General features: G+C 37.7%; 1 protein-coding gene across 3 annotated transcripts in view; it reads right to left on the bottom strand.

Moving 5' to 3' along the window:
• Positions 1-766: 766 nt before the first annotated feature.
• Positions 767-24155, bottom strand: part of LOC140947634 (putative ammonium transporter 3) — a 45935-nt gene continuing 22546 nt past the window's right edge. Inside the window, exons 1-5 of one of the 3 annotated variants that reach the window (XM_073396789.1) lie at positions 22610-22650; positions 6280-7184; positions 5587-5646; positions 3570-3646; positions 767-1930 (exon numbers count right to left, since the gene is read on the bottom strand). In XM_073396789.1, coding sequence (XP_073252890.1) covers positions 1119-1930; positions 3570-3646; positions 5587-5646; positions 6280-7025 — 1695 coding nt within the window. In that variant the 5' untranslated portion in view covers positions 7026-7184; positions 22610-22650 and the 3' untranslated portion in view covers positions 767-1118. Of the gene's footprint in view, positions 1931-3569; positions 3647-5586; positions 5647-6279; positions 7185-11284; positions 11528-22609; positions 22651-24155 lie in introns of those variants that run through there. The other 2 variants (XM_073396787.1, XM_073396788.1) reach the window with 2 other exon arrangements.

Below are 24155 nucleotides of genomic sequence, written 5' to 3'. Positions count from 1 at the left end.
CTTTTCCTCCGCGATTTGTGAGAAGCGGAGGAGACTTATTCGTCAACCTTATGCACCTATCAATGGAAATCCCGCGGGGGGAGGGGGGGGGGGGGGTGCGGGCAAGAGGCGGGTATTTGACAAATTTTAAAATGTTTTTGGTCAAATTCCCCAGGGTGGGAAACGAAAGGTCAATTAAAAGTGTCAAAAAACCCCACCCCAAGGGAAAAAACCTTAAGTGACAAACAATACTAAAATACTATATAAAACGAATAAAAGAACATTTCAAAAGTACGTTCTTATTACTTTCAATTTATTTAAGGTTAACGTTAGCTCAGTTTAATTATTTGCTGTAATTAATTATTTTCTCTCTCCACTAGCATGTCTTATTTTGAACAACATAATCACTCCAGGAAGATTGACCGTGCTATTATAATATTAATGAAACGTACAATGCTTTATAACATCTGCTCAACATGTCGGATCAGTGACCCGTAAAAAATCCTCTGACTTTTATGGTGGAATGCGATTTCAATCGAGTTTTACCAGCAGATGGGAACTTGAAGATAAAAACTTTCTCAAAATACACATTATCTGTTTAGATGACAGTTTAAAGTATCAGATTATGGCGATTAAAACAAATGAAAACTTCATACCTTTCTCCAACAGCGTGACTTTCAGAAAGCCTCGAGGGACAGACTTGGTAACCGCTTCTGAATAGATACCTATATCTATCATATCTATATCTCATTTTTTATTCTACTTGTGTGTCACTGTTTTAAAGCTCTGTTCCTCACTTTACTAAGGTACTAACATATTGCTCCTTCTTCGCATTCGGCTATAAAGCTGTCTTAGGAGAGTAACTAATCAAAACGTAGTAAGGTAATTAAAGAAGACTGACCCCATAATCTATACTTGTAACTTGAGGATGACTTGACTGTACGGCTCTATGAGTCTGTGATGATATCTCGTAAAAAACAAAAAGCCAGGATGACTAACTTTAGAGGGCGGGGAGCTACTTTTCAGAAGTGTAACAGAAAAGTGCACGATTGGCCAAGAGGTGAAAGGACTCATCAAGCTTGTCCGTAAGCAAAATGACGGGTGATTTATTTACAGTAGACCGTAGAAACGGTTCAAAATCAGCAAGGTGGAAAATCATTGCTGCTTTGTTTTATTATCACACTTCCGTTCTTTTTCGCTGTGTTTCCATATTCCAGGGTATTATGATTGTCAAATTCGCTAACATATTCCGGGTTAACGCCTACTCTGCCATTAGCATAAGAATCTTTCATGGTAAAAACACCGTTGGTTGAGTGATCGTTTTGTTTAGGAGTCTTTATTGACAGAGCTCTTCGAAATTTTAGTCGAAGAAGTTTTCGCCGTGTGTGGACAGTTTCCAATGGAAAGTTACCTCCATTTTCTCTTTCCTGCATTGAATCTGTACTCTCACCGCTTGTTTGTAACTGATTTACATTTAACTCTGCTGGTTTAATTGCTTCGTGACCATTCTCATTTGCACTGTAATAGCTGCTCGGCAATGCTGGCTCGTGGTCTTCAATGCCATGCTCAACTTTGTCAGCTCCCAATAGCTCATCTTCCAAGGTCATGCGCAATCCCAGCAGCTTATCGACAAAAAGTAATTCCACGAAAGTAGTGACCGCTGACCATGCAGAAACCGCTACCACCATGAGCATTTGCACGCCTAAAAAGCGCCAAGGACCTCCCTTAAAAATACCAAACTCGTCAGAGAAACGTTTTTCCAGGATATCTTTCTCTGCAAACAAGGCGACTGAAATTAAGCCCCAGATTCCCGCCAATCCGTGTGTTGGAACGCAGCCCACAGGGTCATCGATTCGCAGCCGCTCGAGAAGAGCACATCCGGGACACGCTATCAGAGCACCTAGCGCACCAATAATTATGGCTTCCCAAGGTCGCGCAAGCGAACAAATGGCTGCAAGGAAGACGGAGGGAAAGTGATGGTTGGGAAGCCTGTGGTATAAGATCACTGTAAACTCTTATTTTTACCAGACCTATGCATCATTTACTACTGAAAAGAATCACCTGTATTTTATGTTTAAATAAAGATAACGTCATTGAAAAGCTCAGTTGTAATTTTAATCATCATAAGGGGTCTATACATTATGAATGTGTTTTATACCATAGAAATTGATTGTTAGAAAAAGGCAAGTAACTAATATTAGAGCATTAGTGTCCCAACACAGTTGCCCTCATTGTAGGACTTGCGCTTTCATTCTTTAGATCTTGAGTTATGACCCGAAATGTTTCCAGGAATTTAGAGAAACAGGCCCCTAATGTTTCACTCATGTGGGGGAAGATTCACCCATGAGGGCACCTTCTCGGGAAAAAAAAATAGTGCGTCAAATATAACAACAGTAAACTGAAAATCATTAACCATCAGTCACTCATAAAAGCTGCGATTTTACATCGTTTTAGACTTACAGGCTATTTACAGATTCATTTTTCGGGCCAGAAAACTCCCAGCTAATCAGGCTAGAGTATTAAGGATTTCCTGCAATGGCGGATCGGATGAGATTAGCAAAGTGCCAAGTTAAGTAAAGCCGGCATGGAAAGTTTGTCCACTTTTTGAAGAACCAAGGTTCAAACAGAATACCGAACTGGCATACTGGATTGTTGGACGTTGTAAACACACAAAAAAACAAAAAAGAAAGGGGAAAAATCTAAAAATAAAAGGAAAGTGTAACATTTTGAGACGTTTTTTAGCAGCAGATGGAAACTCCGGAGTTATGAGCTCCTGCCGTTTTTAGAGATATTCAAAATAAAAACTATTTAGTCACTACTGAACTGTAGCTCTTCTCGGCCATAACCATTTCAAAGAGAAGAATTATTGACTAAATAAACTACGATAATAATACTACTAATAGTTTAAATCTTTATACAGGTCGTCACCATCACCCAAGGGTGGTTTTCGACGAGATCTGTCACTATAAAACTAAGACAATAGCCCATTTTCGAGTTCGCTATGACCGCTGAATTAAAGAAGTGAAGACGCATTTTTTACAGCCTTTGCTCAATCTGAAGTAATATATTCGCAAATTCCAACGAGAAAAAGACCTGTTTATTACTCTGTCTATTGTGTATACAGCTATTTCGAGAAAGGTTATCGGAAAAAGTGCACGCGACAATCCGGAAAGGCATTGTGGGTGGTTTTAAGTTCACTGTTCTTTAAAGAAATTTGAAAGAATTGGTACGAAAGGTCGTGGAAATGTGTTTGCGACTGCTAAAGGAAAGCAACAAAAGTAGGTTCGACAGGTACAGTCGTCAGAAACAGTGTATTGATCATATCCCATAGTACCTTTCGGGATTATCGCGTATACAACAACCTTTCTCGAAATAGCTGTATTCAAATTTCAAACACTCACTTGTCAGAATTTCTTAATATTTTACTTTACGTCGAGGCTAACCCTGTATGAATGAGTCGTTAATGTTTATATTCAGCGGTAATTTTTAATTCGAAACTGGACTATACTGAACACTAAAATAAACACTAAGTACGTAAAATAGACAAAAGAAAGTACAAAGTCTCATTGTTTCTATCATTGCTAACATACCTGTTATACTGACGAGACCCGCTAGAATACCAGTCACAAATATTGGAATGTCTAACTTGTTTTTAAAGCAAATATAACTATAAGGAAAAGAAAAAAAAAAATAAAGCATCGGCCATCAATAAATAGTTTTCTTAAGGAAATCTTTCGACGACAGCTAGGATTAATGCACCTATCAATATAAACCCCGTGGGGGGGGGGGGGGGGGAGTGCGGGCAAGGGGTGGGGATTTGACAAATTTCAAAATTTTTTGATCAAATTCCCCAGGGTGGGAAACGAAAGGTCAATCAAAAGTGTCAAAAAGCCCCCACCCCAGGGGAAAAAATCTAAACAAACAATACTATAATACTATATAAAACGAATAAAAGAACATTTCAAAAGTACGTTCTTACTACTTTTATTTAAGGTTAACGTAAGCTCCGTTAAGTTACTCGCTGTAATTAAGTATTTTCTCTCTCCACTAGCATTTCTTATTTTGAACAACAAAATCACTCCAGGAAGATTGACCGCGCTGTTATAATATTAATGAAATGTAAAATGCTTTATAACATCTGCTCAACATGTCAGAAGAGGTCAGATCAGTGACTCGTAAAAAATCCTCTGACTTTCATGGTGGAATTCGTTTTCAATCGAGTTTTACAGTCAGATGGGAACTTGAAGATAAAAACTTTCTTAAAATAGACATTATCTGTTTAGAAGACAGTTAAAAGTATCGGATTATGGCGATTAAAACAAATGAAAACTTCATACCTTTCTCCAACAGCGTGATTTTCCGAAAGCCTCGAGGAACGGACTTGGTAATCGCTTCTGAATTGATACCAGGAATACCAGGCTTCTGTCGGTCAAAGTCAAATGTCCCGACCCCTGGGTCGCTTCGCACGATCAAAAGCCCGACATGGGGATATTCTCAGGCATCAAATCCCCGCCCCTTGCCCGCACTCCCCCCCCCCCACGGGATTTACATTGATAGGTGCATAAGTCTTCGAAAATGCTCCGTCCCAGGAGATACCGTAAAATTCCGAAAATAAGCCCCCCAAACCGGTAACGCAAAAAACCCTCCGTTAAATCGCCCCTCCAAATATAAACCCCCCAGGGGCTTGTACTTGGAAAATTGCGCTCAAATACAAAGTAAAACAAAGCAAAAACGGTAAATTTACTTCCAACTATAAGGCTAGCCCAATCAATTTTGAAACGCAAATCTCCCTCCGTAGAAAAGCCCTTCCGAATATAAGCCCCTCAAAAAGGGCCTTTGAAAAATATAAGCCCCGGGGCTTATTTTCGGAATTTTACGGTATTATGGAAACAGTTAGAAGACCAGATGCATATGTCGAGGGAAGCAAACCGATTCCCCCCCTGTTTTTTTTTTTTTTTTTCAAATCCTATCACACTGTGATTCTAAGGGTGAAAACTATCTTCAGACAGGAGGCTATAAATCAACCCGAAAAACAAACAAACAAACTAACAAACAATACTAATTTGCTAAAATAAGTATGAGTAATCACAAGGTGACGAGTAAAATAATTTCAAGCGCATTTTGTCCAAGTTGTAATTATTTCCCGAGCCTTTCCCTATTTTCACGAGTCATGGGTGACAAATTACGCTCACAATCGTGTCTTTTGTTGTTTATTGGATCGACAACTCCACGCACTGAAAAGTTTAGAGCATAAATTTTGTTTTAAGTTAACAAGCTTCTGACTTTTTTGACAAAATACCTGTTAGAATCCTTCTTAATGTGTCCTTTCGTGTGTTTAGGTTTTCTAGAGCATCTTTTAATGCCCTGATATCTTCATTCATACATTAAGCCATCTTGGCAGTAAAAAGTGCGGAACGTTGCCATGAAATTGTAAATTAGCGCTGAAATTTCGCGTCAAAATTAGGGAGTAATTTGTCACCCATGATATTATACAAGAAAATTATGTAAGCCCACAGGAAAAAAAAAAAGTACTGAAAATAAATTCCCCAGAGAGGTAGAAAATGGAAACACACCCTATGTTTAACCGGTTTGACTGTCTTGACCCACCTGTACACCATTCCGAGAACTCCTCCACCTATTGAACCATTGATAGTTACAACTGCTGCCCTGTTGGCGAGATGAAATTAAGAAACAGGTTCAAACATTCAAGACTCGATTACCAGAGGCCGTTCTCTGCGCCCACAAGACAGACCTATGCTAAATTTAAAAAATGTTGTGTTGTGTTCTGTTTTTAGAGGAATTAAATATATATTACTTTATTGTTAAATTCCAAGAACGTTCTTATATCAAACTCGGGTTATATTAACTTCGGTAGACTTGATAAAAAGGAAAGTGGCTCTGTCAAACCCATCTCCCTGATTAAACTCGTCCCCTGACAATTCACTGAGTCGTACAGACCTCGCCACTTTGGTGACATTCATTATCAACCACAATTCCAGAGGTAAACATTCGAATGCACGCACGTAGCCCGATTGCTGCTGGTGCAATTTATTATTTACTAAGCTATTCATACACTCAATTGCGTATTTTTCATTGCCAAACAGTTCGTTTTTTTTTTTAATATTTTTTTTCAAACGTTTGTTTCAGTCGATGCACAAAAGAATTTCTTTCTACAAAGTTGTTTTCATTTTCCCAATATTACAAACATAGTAGACAAGTATTAGTTGTCGGGAAAGTGGATTCTCCGTAGGTACGGAAACCCCTATAAGAAGCTAGGAGAAACTACATTTTGTAATGTACCTGGAGGCTAATTTCCACTTCATGCCGCTAATTCCAAACGTGCTCCCGCAGTTAAACCCCAACCAGCCCCACCACAACATAAAAGTTCCTAGGAGAACGTTGGTTGGAGAGGCCATGTGTTTTGGTGGCGCGTTTGCATCAAATCGGCCCGTCCGTGGTTTCAGCATCAACGTCGCTACCAATCCGCTAACACCTCCGACTAAGTGGACCGCTCCGCAGCCAGCAATGTCAACTGCTCCCATTGTATGAAGCCAACCTTTTTCACCCCAAATCCAATGCGCTGGGATACTGTAAGTAAGAGTATTGAGGAACGAGTACATGGTATAGGCCTTCAAATTTGTTCTCTCAGCCATAGCTCCGGAAACAATAGTGGTGGCAGTCGTTGAAAACGAAAGCTGAAAAAAGTACTTTGAAAACACCAGTCCCATTTCACTCTCGTGGGCGTCCGTCAGAAAATACCCGTAACCAGCGAAAGCATTCCCATGGCTGCTTAAACCGAAGCTAAGAGCAAATCCAAAAAGCCAGTATGATAGTCCGCCGTATATAACATCAACAGCATTCTTGACCATTATGTTCGCTTCGTTTTTCCTGGAGACCATGCCGGATTCTAGAAGACCGAATCCGGATTGCATGGTGAAAATGATGAAGGCACTTGTTAGAATCCATGTAGCATCGTCCGAGCCAATTTCCTCGCCTTTTTGTGTTGAAGTTTCTGTCGAATTTATCATCCAGTTTGTCTTGTTCATATTTTCTTTTTCATTTAGCGCCGCCACAGTAAGGTATCACTTGAGTTAACCAAAAACCGATATATATCCGAAGATGTGTGAGGTGTGTTAATATATGAGTGCTTAATGCCGTCTAGATTTTCATCGGTCCCTTCTTCTTTTCGGCTTTGTAGTCCACACCTGCTGAGACCAAAAACACTGTCTTAGACACTGATATTAAAGGCTACTTGGTTTACATGCGCTTTGACAGCTTGATAATTTCGATAATTTCACGTGGCCTCTCTGCCAATAGAAGAGAGCCAATGTTGCAGGTGTTTGCTTTTATAGTGGGTCAGAATCGCTAAAATTTAACGCCAAATAAACAAGCATTTGCATACATTTGTCAAAAATGAGTTAAATGGAAGGCGAATGACTCGAATGATTGATTAGCTAAGCTATTAGGTAATTGCGATTGAGCAAGCAAAGCACAGCGAGTGATCAGTTTGTCAAAGTTGTCGGCAAATCTAATGTTCTGAACATTAAGAATTAAAAAAATGGTGATTTATAGGTTTTGCTTTTATAATTCAATAGCTTTTTTATTGCTTCTATCTTATTCTTTTCTACAAAACTCGTATCTTAAACACAGCGGGTAAATTGGCCAGTAACGAAAGAACTACGAGAAGGCGCATCAGTTCCGGAACTGCACAGACGCGTTTATTCAAGCTCTGTACTAGGACTAAAATTTTGACAATCTTTAATGACAAGGAAGCCAGTCCTACTGTTAAATCTCTTCAGGAAGTGAACAATTGGAAAAAGAAATCGAGAGCTTGAAAGTTGAATTGGCCGGACTTCAACTGCATTCTTTGAAGACTTATGAATCTAAAATTCGTGACATTACAACCTGGGTTTCTTGAATTACTACCATGACCTCTTTTCACCTTTCCCTTTCTCCCTTGTTTGCCTCGAAGTTGGACAACTCCACCGAAAAAACCGTCACTTAAAAAAATTGAAAGGGAAAAAGGGAGGTACCAGAGCTATGTGACCCAAGTCAGGTGTCTGACTGTAGTTCGCATGGCGACCATAAACCGCATCTTGAAACTGAGAAATCGGTAGAATTTGTTGGAGTGGAATATGACGATCTGAAAGGTTTTTAATGTAGCAGCCAAGAAGGATTTAAAGGCTTTTGGTAACCGACTTGATTTATTTTGCGCCGAGTAGTTGCTGAGTAGACAAACGGCTATCGAAATTGATAATTTAGTTCGACACAGTTAAAACGTTAATGTGAAATTGGTTGGTTTACCGAGACTTCTGAGGATTCCCGAGACAGAAATTATCGAGCATGCCATAGACATGACGAATCCCTGCGTATCGAAATAGCTCACCGAGTGCTCTCATGCAACGCTTCGACCGTCCAAAACCCATTATTTGTAGGTTTGTAAGGCGAGTCGTGTGAGAAGTAAATTAATATGTAACACCGGCGTCGAGAGATCTCCAAAGTCGACCAAAAAGACGTGGGCTTCGTCAGGGACGCTGTGGATTTATCCAATTCTATGATGCTAGACCTCCCTCATCACGCCGAAAGTCCAGGGTCTTCTCGCGCAAGTAAAAACGTTCAAGAAAAAAACATGTTCAAGGCACGCAGGGGTTTCAATAAAAATTGAGGTAGCCTGCAGGTTTAACTGAATACAGTAACGGCCGACAGTATCAACAAGGGGCCGGTAGTCCACTTTTTCCAGGGGCGTCTGGGGGCATGCTCCCTCAGAAAATTTTAAAATTTCAAAGCGCTAATAAGCGATTTCTAGCGCTCAGGGGACTAGAGTGAGTAGAAAAGAGCATGTTTTTCATTCAAGAAAATTTGGCTAAAACTTCAAGTTAAATTTTGATTTATCGGCCACACAATCAACCCTTACAAGTAAAAACAAACGATAATTATCAGGTTACGTACATTTGCACGTGAACAAATTCTATTTTTCTTACGACATTATTTAAACAATTTGCTTCTTCTTGTAGGAAAAAAAGTGGCCGACTTCTCTGGGCAAAGTTGCCGACGTGTTTCGTCGGTCGTCGGTGCTTACTGAAACCCCTGGGCACGACATAATTACCCCTTCTGCTGAGCGAAAGATTCCGTAGGATATCTTCTGTACACGGAGAACAGCCGCGCCATCAAAGTAAAAGAGCTCACAGTACTTCACATTGTCAGGTCAGCAGGAATTAGTGATGGTGACATAAACTCCAAGGTAAGTTTAATGATTGGCATTTTTCTCTAACTTTTCATTATGGCAACGGAAAGATAGTAGTATTAAATTGACTAAACAATTGCTCTGTGAAGTGCCTTATAATATTGGTATTAACGTGGTTAACTAATATTTTGCCATCGACGAAAATGTTATTCTACCTGAAGTTTTTTTAAAAAAACTATTTAAACCAGGTGAATCCGTCTGATGAAAGCTGTCTACTTCCCATAAAAGGCAAGTTGGGTGATTTTGAAGTCACATTCTTCGTGAACTAGATTTCCATTTCAATATTATTGCAGTGTCAGAAATTAGAATCTATAATGACATTTTCTTATTTCAATTCAAACGTACATAACTACAACTTTGAGTTTGTCTCAACGCCTCCTTCTGATGGAGGTGAGCCTTAAGGTGAGGCACTTCACGCTCGGTGGAATGAACTACAATTTAAAATGCAAAGTTATTGTAGCTGTGGTGACATAGGCTTGGCGTCATCTATAGGCAAAGTAAGATCGGCAGAACGTTTTTTAGACTATTTTGAAGGAACTGTTGATCGCTTTAGAGGTACAGGTAAACCAAATTTCGTTTTGAGTTGATCAGTGTTAAGATAAATATTCTCCGTGCCCAAAATTGTAATTTCTTAATTGCCGACAGAGCCATGCCATGGCGACAACTGATAACCCGACCAACAAGGGTGGATAATAATTCAGCAACGCTTATTGACAATATCTTCACCAATAAGTGCAGCGAATACTATGCAAGTGGACATAATATTTCTGACATGACAGATCATTTTTCCCCAGTGCTGAATTTTTCAACCATCCATTGAAAGAACCTAACCCGTGAAAGTTAATCCTCTAGACTACTCGAAATTCTCAAAGCAGAAGTTTTTGCAGCCCAATCTTTCACAAACAAGTGCACCAAATACTATGCAAGTGGACACAATATTTCTGACTTGACCGATCATTTTTCCCAGTGTTGAATTTTTCAATCATCCCTTGAAAGAACCCAACCCGTGAAAGTTACTCCTCTAGACTACTCGAAATTCTCAAAGCAGAGGTTTTTGCAGCCCAATCTTTCACAATTACGCAGAAAATCTCTTCTTCCCGGGAGTGATGTCGGTAAGCTGTTCGCTATAACAAATAGAATAACATAACCAACATGCAAGCCCCACTTAGCCAATATCGAAACGCAAAATGGACCAATTTCATGTGGAGACTCAGTAATTAATAAAATCATTACTTTTGTTTCATTCCTCTATGCCCCGGTGGCAAGTATGAATTTTAAAATATCGACATTGATCTAAAACAATCGTCAAAAGTATGTATCACCAAGAGAATTAAGAATGTATGCGGACAAAGAATGAACTTAATTCTTTTCTGAAGATCACGAAAAATATAAATTTTACAGAAATAAAATATATATGTCACATTTTATCATAATTACTTCACAAGAAATGAATGCAATATGAAAATAAATAAAATATAAACAACGTGGAAGGGTAAGTATAACCTCCCGTATTATGCGCCCAATAACATTGCTGGTACTGCCGAACAACTGGAATATCCAAATATCCTCGCAAATATTTTCCATCTATAATTAAGCATCCAAATTATAGTATTACCACACTAATACACTCTGTCCTAAACAAACTAGAAGCACACCATCATCATCTTTCGCATTTAAGAAAAATCTTGCTGTGTGAAGTTGAAGCCAAGACAAAATTAATACCAGTATTAAAAATTGGAGACGATTCAGAATCTAACAATTAAAGGAATGTCTTTAATCGCATATTTGAGTAACTTAATTTGTGCGTCTGGATTTGAAAAAAAGTTACCTACAGAACTTTCAAGTGCGTTTTGACAATTTGACCCTCGAGGCGAATGCAAAGCAGTCAAAAATCGCTGGAGTAAGAGAGTTGGGGCTTAAAAACGACAACTTATTTGCTGTCATCATCTTCCTTGAACCAAGAATTGGTTTTCTAAGAGAAAATCACCTAAGCTAGACACTCACGCAAGCGTTTTCATGCTTGGCACAAAATATTCTTGTACCACAAACTTCATGACATACCTGAATACTGTCTGTCAACAACTTCACGAAATCACACAGTAAAATACTTTAGCGTCACTAATAAAACCATGGACAACAAGGCACATTCTTTCCACACTTTTAAACTACGGGGAAAATATAATGAAATTATGCGTTCCGAAGATGTGCGAGGTGTTAATCTATGAGGGTTATGTCGTCTGAATTTCGACAGGTCCCTTCTTCTTTTCTGACTTTGTATTTCACACCTGGTAAGACCAAAAACACTGTCTTAAACACTGGTAATCTGACAAAGCTACTTGGTTTAGATGCGCTTTGACAGCTTGATAATCTTGATAACTTGGCCTCTATGTCAATAGAAGAGAGCCAATGCTGCAGGTGTTCTCTTTTACAGTGGGTCAGAAACGCTGAAATTTAACGCCAAATAAGCAAGTATTTGCATGTGTCAAAAATGAGTTCAATGGGAATCGAGTGACTCGAATGATTATAGGTAATTGTGACTGAGCAAGCGAAACACAGCGAGTGATTCAGTTTGCGAAAGTTGTGGACGAATCTATTTTTATATACAAAGAATTAAAAAAAAGCTGATTTATAATTTTGCTTTTATAATTCAATAGCCTTTTGTATTGTTTCTTTATTATTTTTTTTCCACAGAACTCGTACCTTAAACACAGCGGGTAAATTGGCCAGTAACGAAAGAAAGAACTACAGCTGACAGAAACTTTTCAGCGAGAACGTGGCATCAGTTCCGATACTGTGTAGACGCGTTTATTCAAACCCTGTACTAACACTAAAATTTTGAAAATCTTTAATGACAAGAAAGCCAAATCCCACTGTTAAATCTCTTCAGGAAGTGAGAAATTAAAGAAAGAAAATAAACAGCTTGAAAGGTGAATTGGCCGGACTTCAACTGCCCTGAAGACTTATGAATCTAAAACTCATGACATTAGAACTTGGGTCACGTGAATTACTACCTTCACTTCTTTTTCCCTCTCCCTTCCAATTTTTGCCTCCAAGTTGGACAACTCCACCGAAAAAACCGTCACTTAACAACATTAGAAGGGAGAAAGGGAGGTACCAGAGCTATGTGACCCAAGTCAGGTGTCCGACTGTAGTTCGCATGGCGACCCTAAACCGCATCTTGAAACTGAGAAATCAGTAGAATTTGTTGGAGCGGAATATGACGATCTGAAAGGTTTTTAATGTAGCAGCCAAGAAGGATTTAAAGACTCTTGGTAACCGACTTGATTTATTTTGAGCGGAGTATTTGCTGTGTAGACAAAATGGCTATCGAAATTGATAATTTAGTTCGACACAGTTAAAACTTGTGAAATTGGTTGGTGTATATGTGACCGAGATTTCTGAGGATTCTTGACACAGGAACTAACGAGCATATCATGGACATGACGAATCTCTGCGTTCGAATCATTAATATCGAAATAACTCACCGAGTGCTCTCATGAAACGCTTCGACCGTCCAAAACCGATTATTTGTAGATTTGTAAGGCGAGTAGTGTGAGAAGTCAATTATGTAACACCGTCGAGAGATCTCCAAAGTCGACCAAAAAAACGTGGGCTTTAGGGAGGGACACTGCGGATTTATCCAATTCTATGGTGCTGGACCTCCCTCCCCACCCCAGTCCAGGGGCTTCTCGGGGAAGCAAAAACGTTTAAGAAAAAACATGTTCAAGGCACGACATAATTACCCTTTCTGCTGGCTGAAACATTCTGTAGGATATCTTCCGTACACGGAGAACAGCCGCGCCATCAAGGTAAAAGATCTCACAGCACTTTACATTGTCAGGTCAGCAGGAATTAGTGATGGTGACATAAACTCCAAGATAAGTTTAATGATTGGCATTTTTCTCCAACTTTTCATTATGGCAGCGGAAAGATGGTAGTATTAAATTGACTAAACAATTGTTCTGTGAAGTGCCTTATAATATTGGTATTAACTTGGTTAAATGATATCTTGCCATCGACGAAAAAATATCTCGAGCGACTGACTGGTATCTACGATATTGAGAGATTTAATCTAATGGACGATACGTCTATAGCGGGTCCAGATCTAACTTTATTATTCAAAAGCATTTGTTATTCCTCCTGAAGGTTTTTAAAACAACTATATAAACCAGGTGAATACGCCTGATTAAAGCTGTCTTTTTCCCATACAAAGAAGCCTAAAAGGCAAGTTGGGTGATTTTGAAGTCACATTCTTAGTTTTCATTAATATTGCAGTGTCAGAAATTAGAATTTATAATAACTTTTTCTTTTTTATTTCAATTCAAACATACATAACTACAACTTTGGATTTGTTCTAACGCCTCTTTTTTTTATGGAGTTGAGCCTCCAGGTGAGGCACGTCGGGCTCTGTGAAATGAACTACAATTTAAAATGCAAAGTTGTATTACTGAGCTGTGGCGTAGGCTTGGCGTTATCTATAGGCAAAGTAATTGGGCAGAACGTGTTGTAGACTATTTTGAAGCAACTGTTGATCGCTTTAGAGGTACAGGTAAACCAAATTTTCGAAAATTTCGTTTTCAGTTGATGTTAAGATAAATATTCTCCGTGTCCAAAGTTATATTGGCTGTGGTGTAGGCTTGGCGTCATCTATAGACAAAGTAATTCGGCAGAACGTTTGACTTTAGACTATTTTGAAGCAACTGTTGATTGCTTTAGAGGTACAGTTAACCAAGTTTCGTTTTGAGTTGATGTTAAGGTAAATATTCTCCGTGCCCAAACTGGTAATTATGCTCAACAACTTCTTAATTGCCGACAGAGCCACGCCATGCCGACAACTGATAAGCCGACAAGGGTGTATAATAATTCAGCATCACTTATTGACAATATCTTCAAAAACAAACTTAGCGAATACTCTGCAAGTTGACACAATGTTTCGACATCACCGATCATTTTTCCCAATGTTGAATTTTTCAATCATCCATCGAAAGAACGCAACCCGTGAAAGGTATTCTTATTCTATAACAAATAGAATAAAATACATGTAATCAACACGCAAGCCCCACTAAGAAAATTAACGAAACGTAAAATGGGCCAATTTCATCTGGAGCCTCAGCAATTAATAAAACATTACTTTTGTTTTATTCCTCTGAGCCTCGGTGGCAAGTATGAATGTTAAAATATCGACATTGGTCTAAAACAATCGTCAAAACTTGATGAATCACCAAACAAAAATGTATGCGGACAAAGAATGAACTTTTCTTTCCTGAAGATCGAGAAAAATATAAATTTTACAGAAATAAAATATACATATCACTTTTCCTTCGCACAAAATGAATGCAATATGCAAATAAATAAAAAATAAACAACGTGGGAGAGTAAGTAATCTCCCGTATTATGCGCCCAATAACACCGCCGGTACTACCGAACAACTGGAATATCCAGCTATCCTTAGCAAATATTTTCCATCTATAAGCATCCAAATTAGCGAACTCCTCGGTACACTCTCCCCGAACAACAACAGCTTATTTCTACTACTGTAGACAACTAAAAGAATTTACAAGAATATAATTATAAATAAATAAATAAACAGTACATACAGTAGTGGGACACCCAAAATAACTAAAAAGCTAAACTAGTTGGGTGACCGTAATTATGATAATTAAAACTGTGAAATCAGAAAAGAGGCACAACAAATACATTGGTACACATAAATATCACAACTTGGCACGCAAGTAAATATACAGAACAAAACAAAAACAAATAAATAAATAAATATAAACCATCAAAATATCAGTAAAGATTAATAGAGACTAATGAGATGCGAAGTTAGAAACAAACAAACTAGAAGCACCCCATCATCTTCTTTTGCATTTAAAAATAGTCTTGCTGTGTGAAGTTGAAGCCGAAATAAATAAATACCAGTATTAAAAAATGGAGACGATTCTGAATCAAATAATTAAAGGAATGTCTTCAATTTCATATTTGAGTAACTTATTTGTCCGTCTGGATTTGCAAAAAAAGTACCTACAGAAATTTCAAGTGCGTTTTGACAATTGGACCCTTCGAGGCGAATGCAAAACAGTTAAAAGTCGCTACAGTTAGAGATTTAGGGCTTAAAAACGACAACTTAATTGCCGTCATCAGACGAAAAATTACTCTTGGCAAGAGTGCAAAAATTTTGCAATGAAGTAAACTACATTTGAAAAGCACAGAATTGTGACCTTTTATGCTCTGGAAAGAGGCTTATTGCAAGATCCCCGCCAAAAAAAGACCTAACAACCACTTTCCTTGAACCCAGAATTGGTTTACTACAAAAAAATGACCTAAGCTAAACAATCATGCAAGCGTTTTCATGCTTGGCACAAAATATTCTTGTACCATAAACTTCACGACATACCTGAATTCTGTCTGTCAACAACTTCACGAAATCACACAGTAAAACACTTTCGCGGCACTGATAAAACTATCGACAACAAGGCACAATCTTTCCACACTTTTAAAAACGGGGGCAATATAATCAAATTATGCTTTCGGAAAAACCTCCCTCTTTTGGCAGACAAGACAACTGCAGACACTTCTCTCACAGCCGTTCAGGGTTTTATTCGAATTCCCGGATAAAGACTAACTCTTGAAAGGGATTGATGAAGGACTCGCGTTCAAAACATTTTCCAACTAAGTCTATGGCTTGGTTAGAAATCAGCATCAATTTTGTTCTCGCCGAATAGACTTGACTCCTAGAACCTACTTTCTGAACCAAGAGACTCCTCATCACCCAGAACAAAGAATTCAACATGGATTACCTTTCCGTCTCGAGCCAGAGATCCGTGTTTCAAAGCCAAATGCGGCGAAATACGGTAAGATATTGGACGTGGCAGACTTTGCCAATCATAAGACTTGTTCCCTCAAGGCTTATTAAGCATTTCGTTTATGGCAGAGATTATGAAGTTAAAAAATTTTCAAAATGAGAAATGAGCAGACAAAAACAGCTTAAAACAATTCTTATGGATAGAATTGGCGTGAATCTACAGATTTTCGTGTAGTGACAATGAACAGTAAACGACAAGTAAAGGGGAAACTTGGTCACGTGGTACAAATTCAGGTTTGCCGTAAACGCGACGCTTAATAGAGACCTTAAGATTGGGGTTTTTCCGGTATTACCCTCGGAACCACGAACGTCAAGAAGTCACGTAACAGCTTTGACAAATACACGCGCTACTGATAGTGACAAACCTAAACCTAAATAAATGCTAACTATTAATGGAAATAATAACATTATAATTAAACAAGTCAAAACTTGTAAGTGAGTAATAAAACTTTTAATTATTATTTGTTTGCTATCGTACCTGTCTTGAATCAGCTGTTTCCTTAGCTCAAGTTTGCGGCTAACGGATCGCAGGCTTGGCAGTTGTATAGCAACAGGTATACTATCGTATCAAATTTATTTCTGCTGAAAATATCTCTTTCATTGACATTAAATATTTAATGTAGTGCGAAAAATTGTAATTGTAATAGTCAAGTTAAACATGGCTGCTTGTTCCCGCGTTTGAATGGCTACACGCATTTCATTACGTTTATCTAATTTACTGCTATTTACAAGAACTCCTTCAGAGAAAGTAAATGTCTTTGCAAAAGTCATGTTAAACATGGCTGGTTCTCCCCATGTTGGAATGGCTGTACGTACTTTAATACATTTATTCAATTTGGCCACAAATTCAAACAGTCTTACAGACTGTTCGACTTTTCAGATTACCATGTCTTTGTTTTTGGTTGCATATAATGGGAGCCGGCAATAAGTGGTGTATAATGCTCGAGATCAAAATTCAGCTATTTTCAATTGGATAACAAAAATCTTAATGAACAACTGGGAAAAATGGTCGGAGATTTCGTTAATGCTAATAAAAATTCATTGTACGATCGCGTTTCGGTTTTGGTTAGCATAGGTTCATCAAAAGCATGTTCATTATCGACACATACCTCTCATAAAAATTGTTAAACTATACAGAAAACTGATCTGTATACAAATGTTGTTACATAAAAAATGAAAACCCGATAATGTTTTTTTTCTCCTTGACGAAAAAAAGAGACGAGATTTGACAATTAGGAGGAGAAATTTAACTAATTAAACCATTTCTGCATGGTTGCTGGTTGCTTTTCTAAATAATATCGAAAAGGAAAGGGAAAAAAAACCTTCCATCTTTAATTTACTTTTTTCAACTTACCGAAACGATCGAACTTTCTCTTCTTTGCGGTCTTTCTTCAATTCATGAACTGTTTCCATACGAGACGAAATAAATTTTGAAAGTTCACTATAGATAAAGGACCACTTCAGCGAGACAACATTTATAAAATTCTAAGTGCACCGGATCTGCAAGACAAACTGATTAATAAGAATCGGACGGCAAAGTTGAGAACACATACTACGACAGGTGTTTTGCTTTTTCTTATTTTATAAATATATATGGAAATAATTAACACAACATGAGGTTAGTAATTCTGTTGCCTTAAGGAAGCGTATTATATCAAAAGAAAAGAACCGTTGTTTGCTCATAATACTGCCGCTGGTTCTACAACTGAAGCAAAATTAAACGGATGGCCAAAAAAATCGGCAAGGGATTTTCTGGATTTAATATAAACTATCAGTCCCTATGGTAAGCCTTTTTAATCATGATAGCTGACTGAGGTTTTCTGTACATTACTATAGTGTAAAATATAATATATTGTTTTTAAACCGAGCGCCTTCAGGGGCAAGGACGCCGAGAACAAGGACACTGTCCGGATAACACGCAATTTTGCGTTAATTATTACTCAACAAAGTAAAAAAGGCATGGAGGCGACACGTACAGTTTAGTTAAGGATTTGCCACTTCGGGATGGTTACGTCGTAGAGTTTTCATTGTTACTGCGGTGAAAGTTAAGATAGCATCATTTCAATTTAAGGGGATTTATAGCCAAGAGTATAATTGTAAGTTAATCAGAGTTTAAACACCAACGAAATTTTAAAGTACGCATATTATGGCGATGGTTTAATAGTATCCTTTACAACCAAAATCTACCTTCCGCTAATGTACTTGCCCTATACTTAAAATGACCAACAAAATTACAAATAGAAAACTAAACTTTTTTCAAGTCACACGCACTTGGAACTTTTAATGTTAATCTGAAAGTGAATTAAGTGTGTATAGTCGAAGTAGAGAGAGTAAACGTGGGATAATTCATCAAAATACCTGTAACTCATTAATGATTTATGGTAGGTAGAGTGATTTTAACAATGCTCAGAATTATACTTTCAACCGCAAGCAGATTGATATATTAATTCACGTTGTTTCAAACATCAGGTATCCACGGAAAAATCGATTTTGACACGAACCTTGGCGAAGCAGCTTGTTGCTAAGGTATGTGAGAAATGACTTTGCTCCAAGTACGTTAAAAACAACAAAACAACAACAACAACAAAAAAGACACTTGTAATAAACGTTCAACCTCCAACAAGAGGTTTTAGTTATAAAGAAACGTGCTGATCACTAAGAGACGTAAACAGAGATTCACATGCAATGAACATTTACACAACATAAACTCTACATTCTACATACTAATTTAAGGTGACTCGACCCAGTTTTTTTTAGGGGGTACCATCCTACTTTGAAGCTCTCTGGTATCCCCACCTTTACTTTTATCATAAGTATAACACATAGAATGGATAACATATAGATCAATCTACAATATAACATAAAATTTTTGGCGATCGGAGTAAATGTCACGTGGTTATAATGCCACGCCCCTTTAAGGTCTGAGTCGAAAATCTGCTGTTGCCAGCATTTTTTCGTGAAAATCTCTCGGCTACACATAGTGCGCATTGGTGCCTTGCGCTGAACAGAGTTTTACCAAAATCGCAAAGACCCAATTCGAGAAATTCACCGGTTTCCAAATTTAGGTCATAATTTATGCGAAAATGATAAGCAAACTTTACACGGATTATATCGAATAAACTATGAGATTCATCTCTGCATTTTGGGCATCCTTACAACAGATGGGTCCTTGCAAGTCAGCAAAACAATTTACGGCCTTGTAAATGCGCGCAATTTCGAGCAAAGAAAACATATAGAAATTACAGTTTTCGCTATTTGTTGACGTTTGTCAGCGTTTAAGAGTCAATCTCACAAAAAAAGCATTTTCTTAAAAATTGGTAGTTTTTTTTCCTTCAAATTTTTTCAGGACCACAATTGATAAACTAACTACCCGGACTCTGAATTTCTTGGTCATTGAAAAACTGTGACATTATCTTCTATAAGCCCAAACTTGAGTAAACATTGAAGATTTTTAGCGTTTTGGCTGAGTTTATGCTTTGGGAGTTGTCTATTGTTTCTAGTCTGTTATTATACAGCATTCTTGTTCAGCACGCGTGCAATGACCACGCTTGGCTGACTTCCGAATGCTCTCTGAGATGTGATAATTTAGTATAAGAAAATAGAAGGGATTCCCGTCTCGAGTTGGTTTAATTATTGGCTTGCATTAAACCTATGAAAAAATGATATTTTTTTAATAGTAAGTAGATTTAGTGTGTAGCACTTTTTGATTTTTTGGCAAAGGCACAAGAAGCACGAGAATTGATTAAAAATTGTGAGTTAAACCTCTATGTATCACGCGATGGCCTGTCTCACTGTACTAAAATTATCATATTCGGAAGTCAGCCAAGCGCGGTCATTGCACGCGTGCTGAACAAGAATGCTGTATAATGACAGACTAGAAACAATAGACAACTCCCAAAGCACAAACTCAGCCAAAACGCTAAAAATCTTCAATGTTTACTCAAGTTTGGGCTTATAGAAGATAATGTCACAGTTTTTCAATGACCACGAAATTCAGAGTCCGGGTAGTTAGTTTATCAATTGTGGCCCTGAAAAAATTTGAAGGTAAAAAAACTACCAATTTTTAAGAAAATGCTATTTTCGTGAGATTGACTCTTAAACGCTGACAAACGTCAACAAATAGCGAAAAGTATAATTTCTAAATGTTTGCTTTGCTCGAAATCGCGCGCATTTACAAGGCCGTAAATTGTTTTGCTGACTTGCAAGGACCCATCTGTTATAAGGATGCCCAAAATACAGAGATGAATCTCATAGTTTATTAGATATAATCCGTGTAAAGTTTGCTTATCATTTTCGCATAAATTATGACCTAAATTTGGAAACCGGTGAATTTCTCGAATTGGGTCTTTGCGATTTTGGTGAAACTCTGTTCAGCGCAAGGCACTAATGCGCACTATATGTAGCCGAGAGATTTTCACGAAAAAATGCCGGCAACAGCAGATTTTCGACTCAGACCTCAAAGGGGCGTGGCATTATAACCCCGTGACATTTACTCCGATCGCCAAAAATTTTATGTTATATTGTAGATTGATCTATATGTTATCCATTCTATGTGTTAGACTTACGATAAAAGTGAAGGTGGGGATACCAGAGAGCTTCAAAGTAGGATGGTACCCCCCCAAAAAAACTGGGTCGAGTCACCTTAATCTACAAGAAAAGGTAGTAAGCAACAAACTAGTTTGCACATGCGCATTTGTTCCCGAATACTTTTGACACATCACACGTAATAGATTTAACTAATTCACGTTTACATTTTACAGTAACTGAAAGGATAGCCCACGGCGATAGAGTTTCGACTGAAGAGCCTACATCATACATAAGCGCATTTGTTTTTTTAAAAGATGAAAACTCGCAGCCAGAGGCTTGTCAGCAAGTAGAAAGTAAAAATAATGTTATAAAGCGAGCATGGGCCGTTCAGGTTAACTTAATATATTCTGTAATGCTAAAACGTAGGGAAAAAAATAAAGTCGCACTCTAGGCAGTAACAAAAGGAGATAAAGATGAATTGCTGTAATTTTATGTAACATAGTGAAGGTCATGCTGGACTGACTTTTGATAGGCTATTTGAGGATTTGGCGGGTGCGAGATGTTTCAGCCAATCACAATTAGAATAATTACTGCCAAACTCGCTTCGACCCTGAAACTATAAACTGATGAATAAAATTGAATTGAATAAAGAAATAATACAAGGTAAAAAGGAGGAATCAATTTGGGAAAAGAGGTGAGTGAAAAGCAACTCATATCACGTTTTCTTATTATTGGTTTTTAATACTTAATAGTTTGACAAAAATCAACAAAAACGATTTCGTGAGCAAAAGTTGAAGCAGTCAAATTATGTGACAAAATTAAAGCTTCTCGCGCTCGGGAAATATCATTGAAAATCAAAAAGCGAGGATGTTCTGTATCATTGTTTCATTTACCTTTGGAAAAAAATAGATCAGTATTCAGTTTCCTTCAAACAAAGTGCAATTTAAGGTTAATGCCGTTATTAGAGCGGAAGTTTCATTAAAAAATCTGTTTCTAGGTGCCTAAAAAGACAAAATACCCTGCTGGTCGGGATCTCGCAACATTTCAGAGACATCAAGTGAACGTGGCTTGAAATTGGTAAATGTCTTTGTTCCTGTCGGCGTGTACCGGCGTAAACATAATAATAAAGAGGCAGCAATGAATGAAATTAATCGATCATGGTACCTAACACTAAAATTCAAGGGTTTCATAAAAATTTTGCGCGAATTACTCGCTTTCAACTCAAGGCTGTCAGGTGCTGCACGGTCTTAAAATAAGCATCACTTTCAAACAATTTTTACCTTGGCCTACGTGGTTACTTAAAAATCCTTGATCATGGAACTGAGTGAAAGACTTGGATTTGCTTTCTGTTCACTATAGCTAGCCGTGCATTTAACAGTTAGATACCAAGAGGTATGATCACCAAGTTTCTAATTAAAACTAGTCGAATATTTTCGAGCTGGTAAAATTTTGATATGGAAATTATTATATACATAAATAGAGACTCTCAAAATTAAAAGTGCCGCTTATTTCTCATTCTGTTAGCCCTTGTAGAAAATAAGTTTGCATTTCATTTTTTACCTCAATAAATGAATTAAACTAAAAAAATATTACTCACTTGCCTATATTATTATCGGTGTATTTGTTACCACAAACGCTTCACAAACGTTCTTAAAACATCCAGCAGAAATCGATCGAACATATAATACCGGATAACACGGAAAAATAAATTGTCACACACCTTACTTCCCGGGAATTAAAAAAATTCCAAAAAAAAAAACTTCGTTCGTGTCTTTCTAGTTCTGACGAAGGGGTATTCATAAGCGGAGCCTACTATGTTCAATTAGTCGAAAGGCCTTTTCTTCTAACTGAAAAGTCTTAATCAATTCTGAATGGCTCGGCCGTTCTTCTTGCCTGGGAATTTCGACGGGAGCTCAGACTAGAGCATTCTGACGCAAAGTTCGCGACCAACAAAATTAGAGACCTAATAAAAGATTGGAAAACGTGAAAATTACCTTGAGCCTGAGATCTACTCCTTGCCAAGTCGGTTAAGTCGTGCTAGAGCTGTAGAACAAATAATGTTCTTCGCTAATAGAAATTACATATTTGTAGCCTTCCTAGAACTTCCTCGATTGCAGATCCTGTTTTTAATTTTGGCGAATCACTGACATCTATATTTGGTCTGAATTTCATTAACATGATCGTAGAATCAACATTACCTAATGGCGTAGTTTGTTTGTTCCTCGTATGGTTTGGGGAAAAGGAAAAAACAATTAAGACACTTCGCACCTGCTCATACATATTCGGATGTTATTCGAGGTAGCAAGCGTACATAATCGCTCTCAAATTCAGTTCTTTGAGTTGCATTACAATTGATGTTATAGAGAACTTGGCCGACCGAGTCGTGGTTACAGATAGCCGCTTCATTGAGTCTTCAAAAGGGAAGTTAAACGCGGTAAGTGGTAACACACGTGTGAGTAACTTCAGTACTTTAAGGGCAAAGGTGTTGGCCCAATTTTACAGTCCTCGATGATTACCTGGTTTGTCGTAGTTTTTTGTTTATTACCAAGAGCGGGAAACTTAGCTTATCAGAACTATTGCCAGCATTGAGCTCACGGCGCGCAGACTGCCAATCCGTTTTTAGGTCATCCTCTGACAAAATTGCATAATCAATTCAATCATAAATAGCGCCTTATGTTTACAGAGCACAAATTTTGAATAATATATACACATCTTAACGGCCGTTTTAAAAATATCTGTCAAGGACCATTTTGTTTACTCGGGTAGTTCTTCTAATTTGTTACAAATATCATAGCACAGCTTTAGAATCACCTTTATTGCAAAAATCATATTCAAGTTCTTGCCAATTTCTCAATTAGGAAATGAATTAGAAACTGTATCAAATAATTCTTAAGGATGAACGTGACATGGAACCACCGATTATTGTATAGATTTAATTTTTAAAAAGTGAACCCACAAGAAAAGAGAAAACCTGGCCACGTAGTACGGATGGACGTTGTCATGTGAAAACACTCTTAGAGTCTCGTGCTCGGATGTGAAAAAAAACGCCCAAGTCGCGGTCTCGCATTTTAAAACCAGGGTCTCGCCGTCTCGCAAAGTCTTGAGTTCATCATTCTATATCCCTTCTTTTGGAAACAACCTTTTTTGTTTCTAAAACTAATTCTGGTCAAAAGGGTTTGCGTCAATCGGGATGACTATCAAAAAGAGTCAGAATGGCGTTAAGCGTTTTGGACTGCTAAAAGTCGATGGTTAACCACGTGATATGCCACGTGACCGATTTGTTTGAAATACGCAAATAAAGCTGTGTTAAAAACAATAATAAAAGAAGTTCACTTAGTCGAGAAGTTAGGTCATTTTAAGAACCAAATACGCCATAACTGGGATCTCTATTTGAACAAATGTCCTTTGGTAATTTGTAATTACACTACTAGACGAACACGAGTTGATGTACACAGTCATATAAAAAATGAAAATGCGTTATTGTTCTGGGCTGAGTTGCTCAAAGCATGGTTAGCTTTAACCATTGGTTAAGCAGTATCA

The sequence above is a fragment of the Porites lutea genome, chromosome 9 (assembly GCF_958299795.1).
Source record: "Porites lutea chromosome 9, jaPorLute2.1, whole genome shotgun sequence".
Classification (NCBI taxonomy): domain Eukaryota; kingdom Metazoa; phylum Cnidaria; class Anthozoa; order Scleractinia; family Poritidae; genus Porites; species Porites lutea.
The sequence above is the reverse complement of the archived record's forward strand: the minus strand, read 5'-3'. Positions and strand labels throughout refer to the sequence as shown.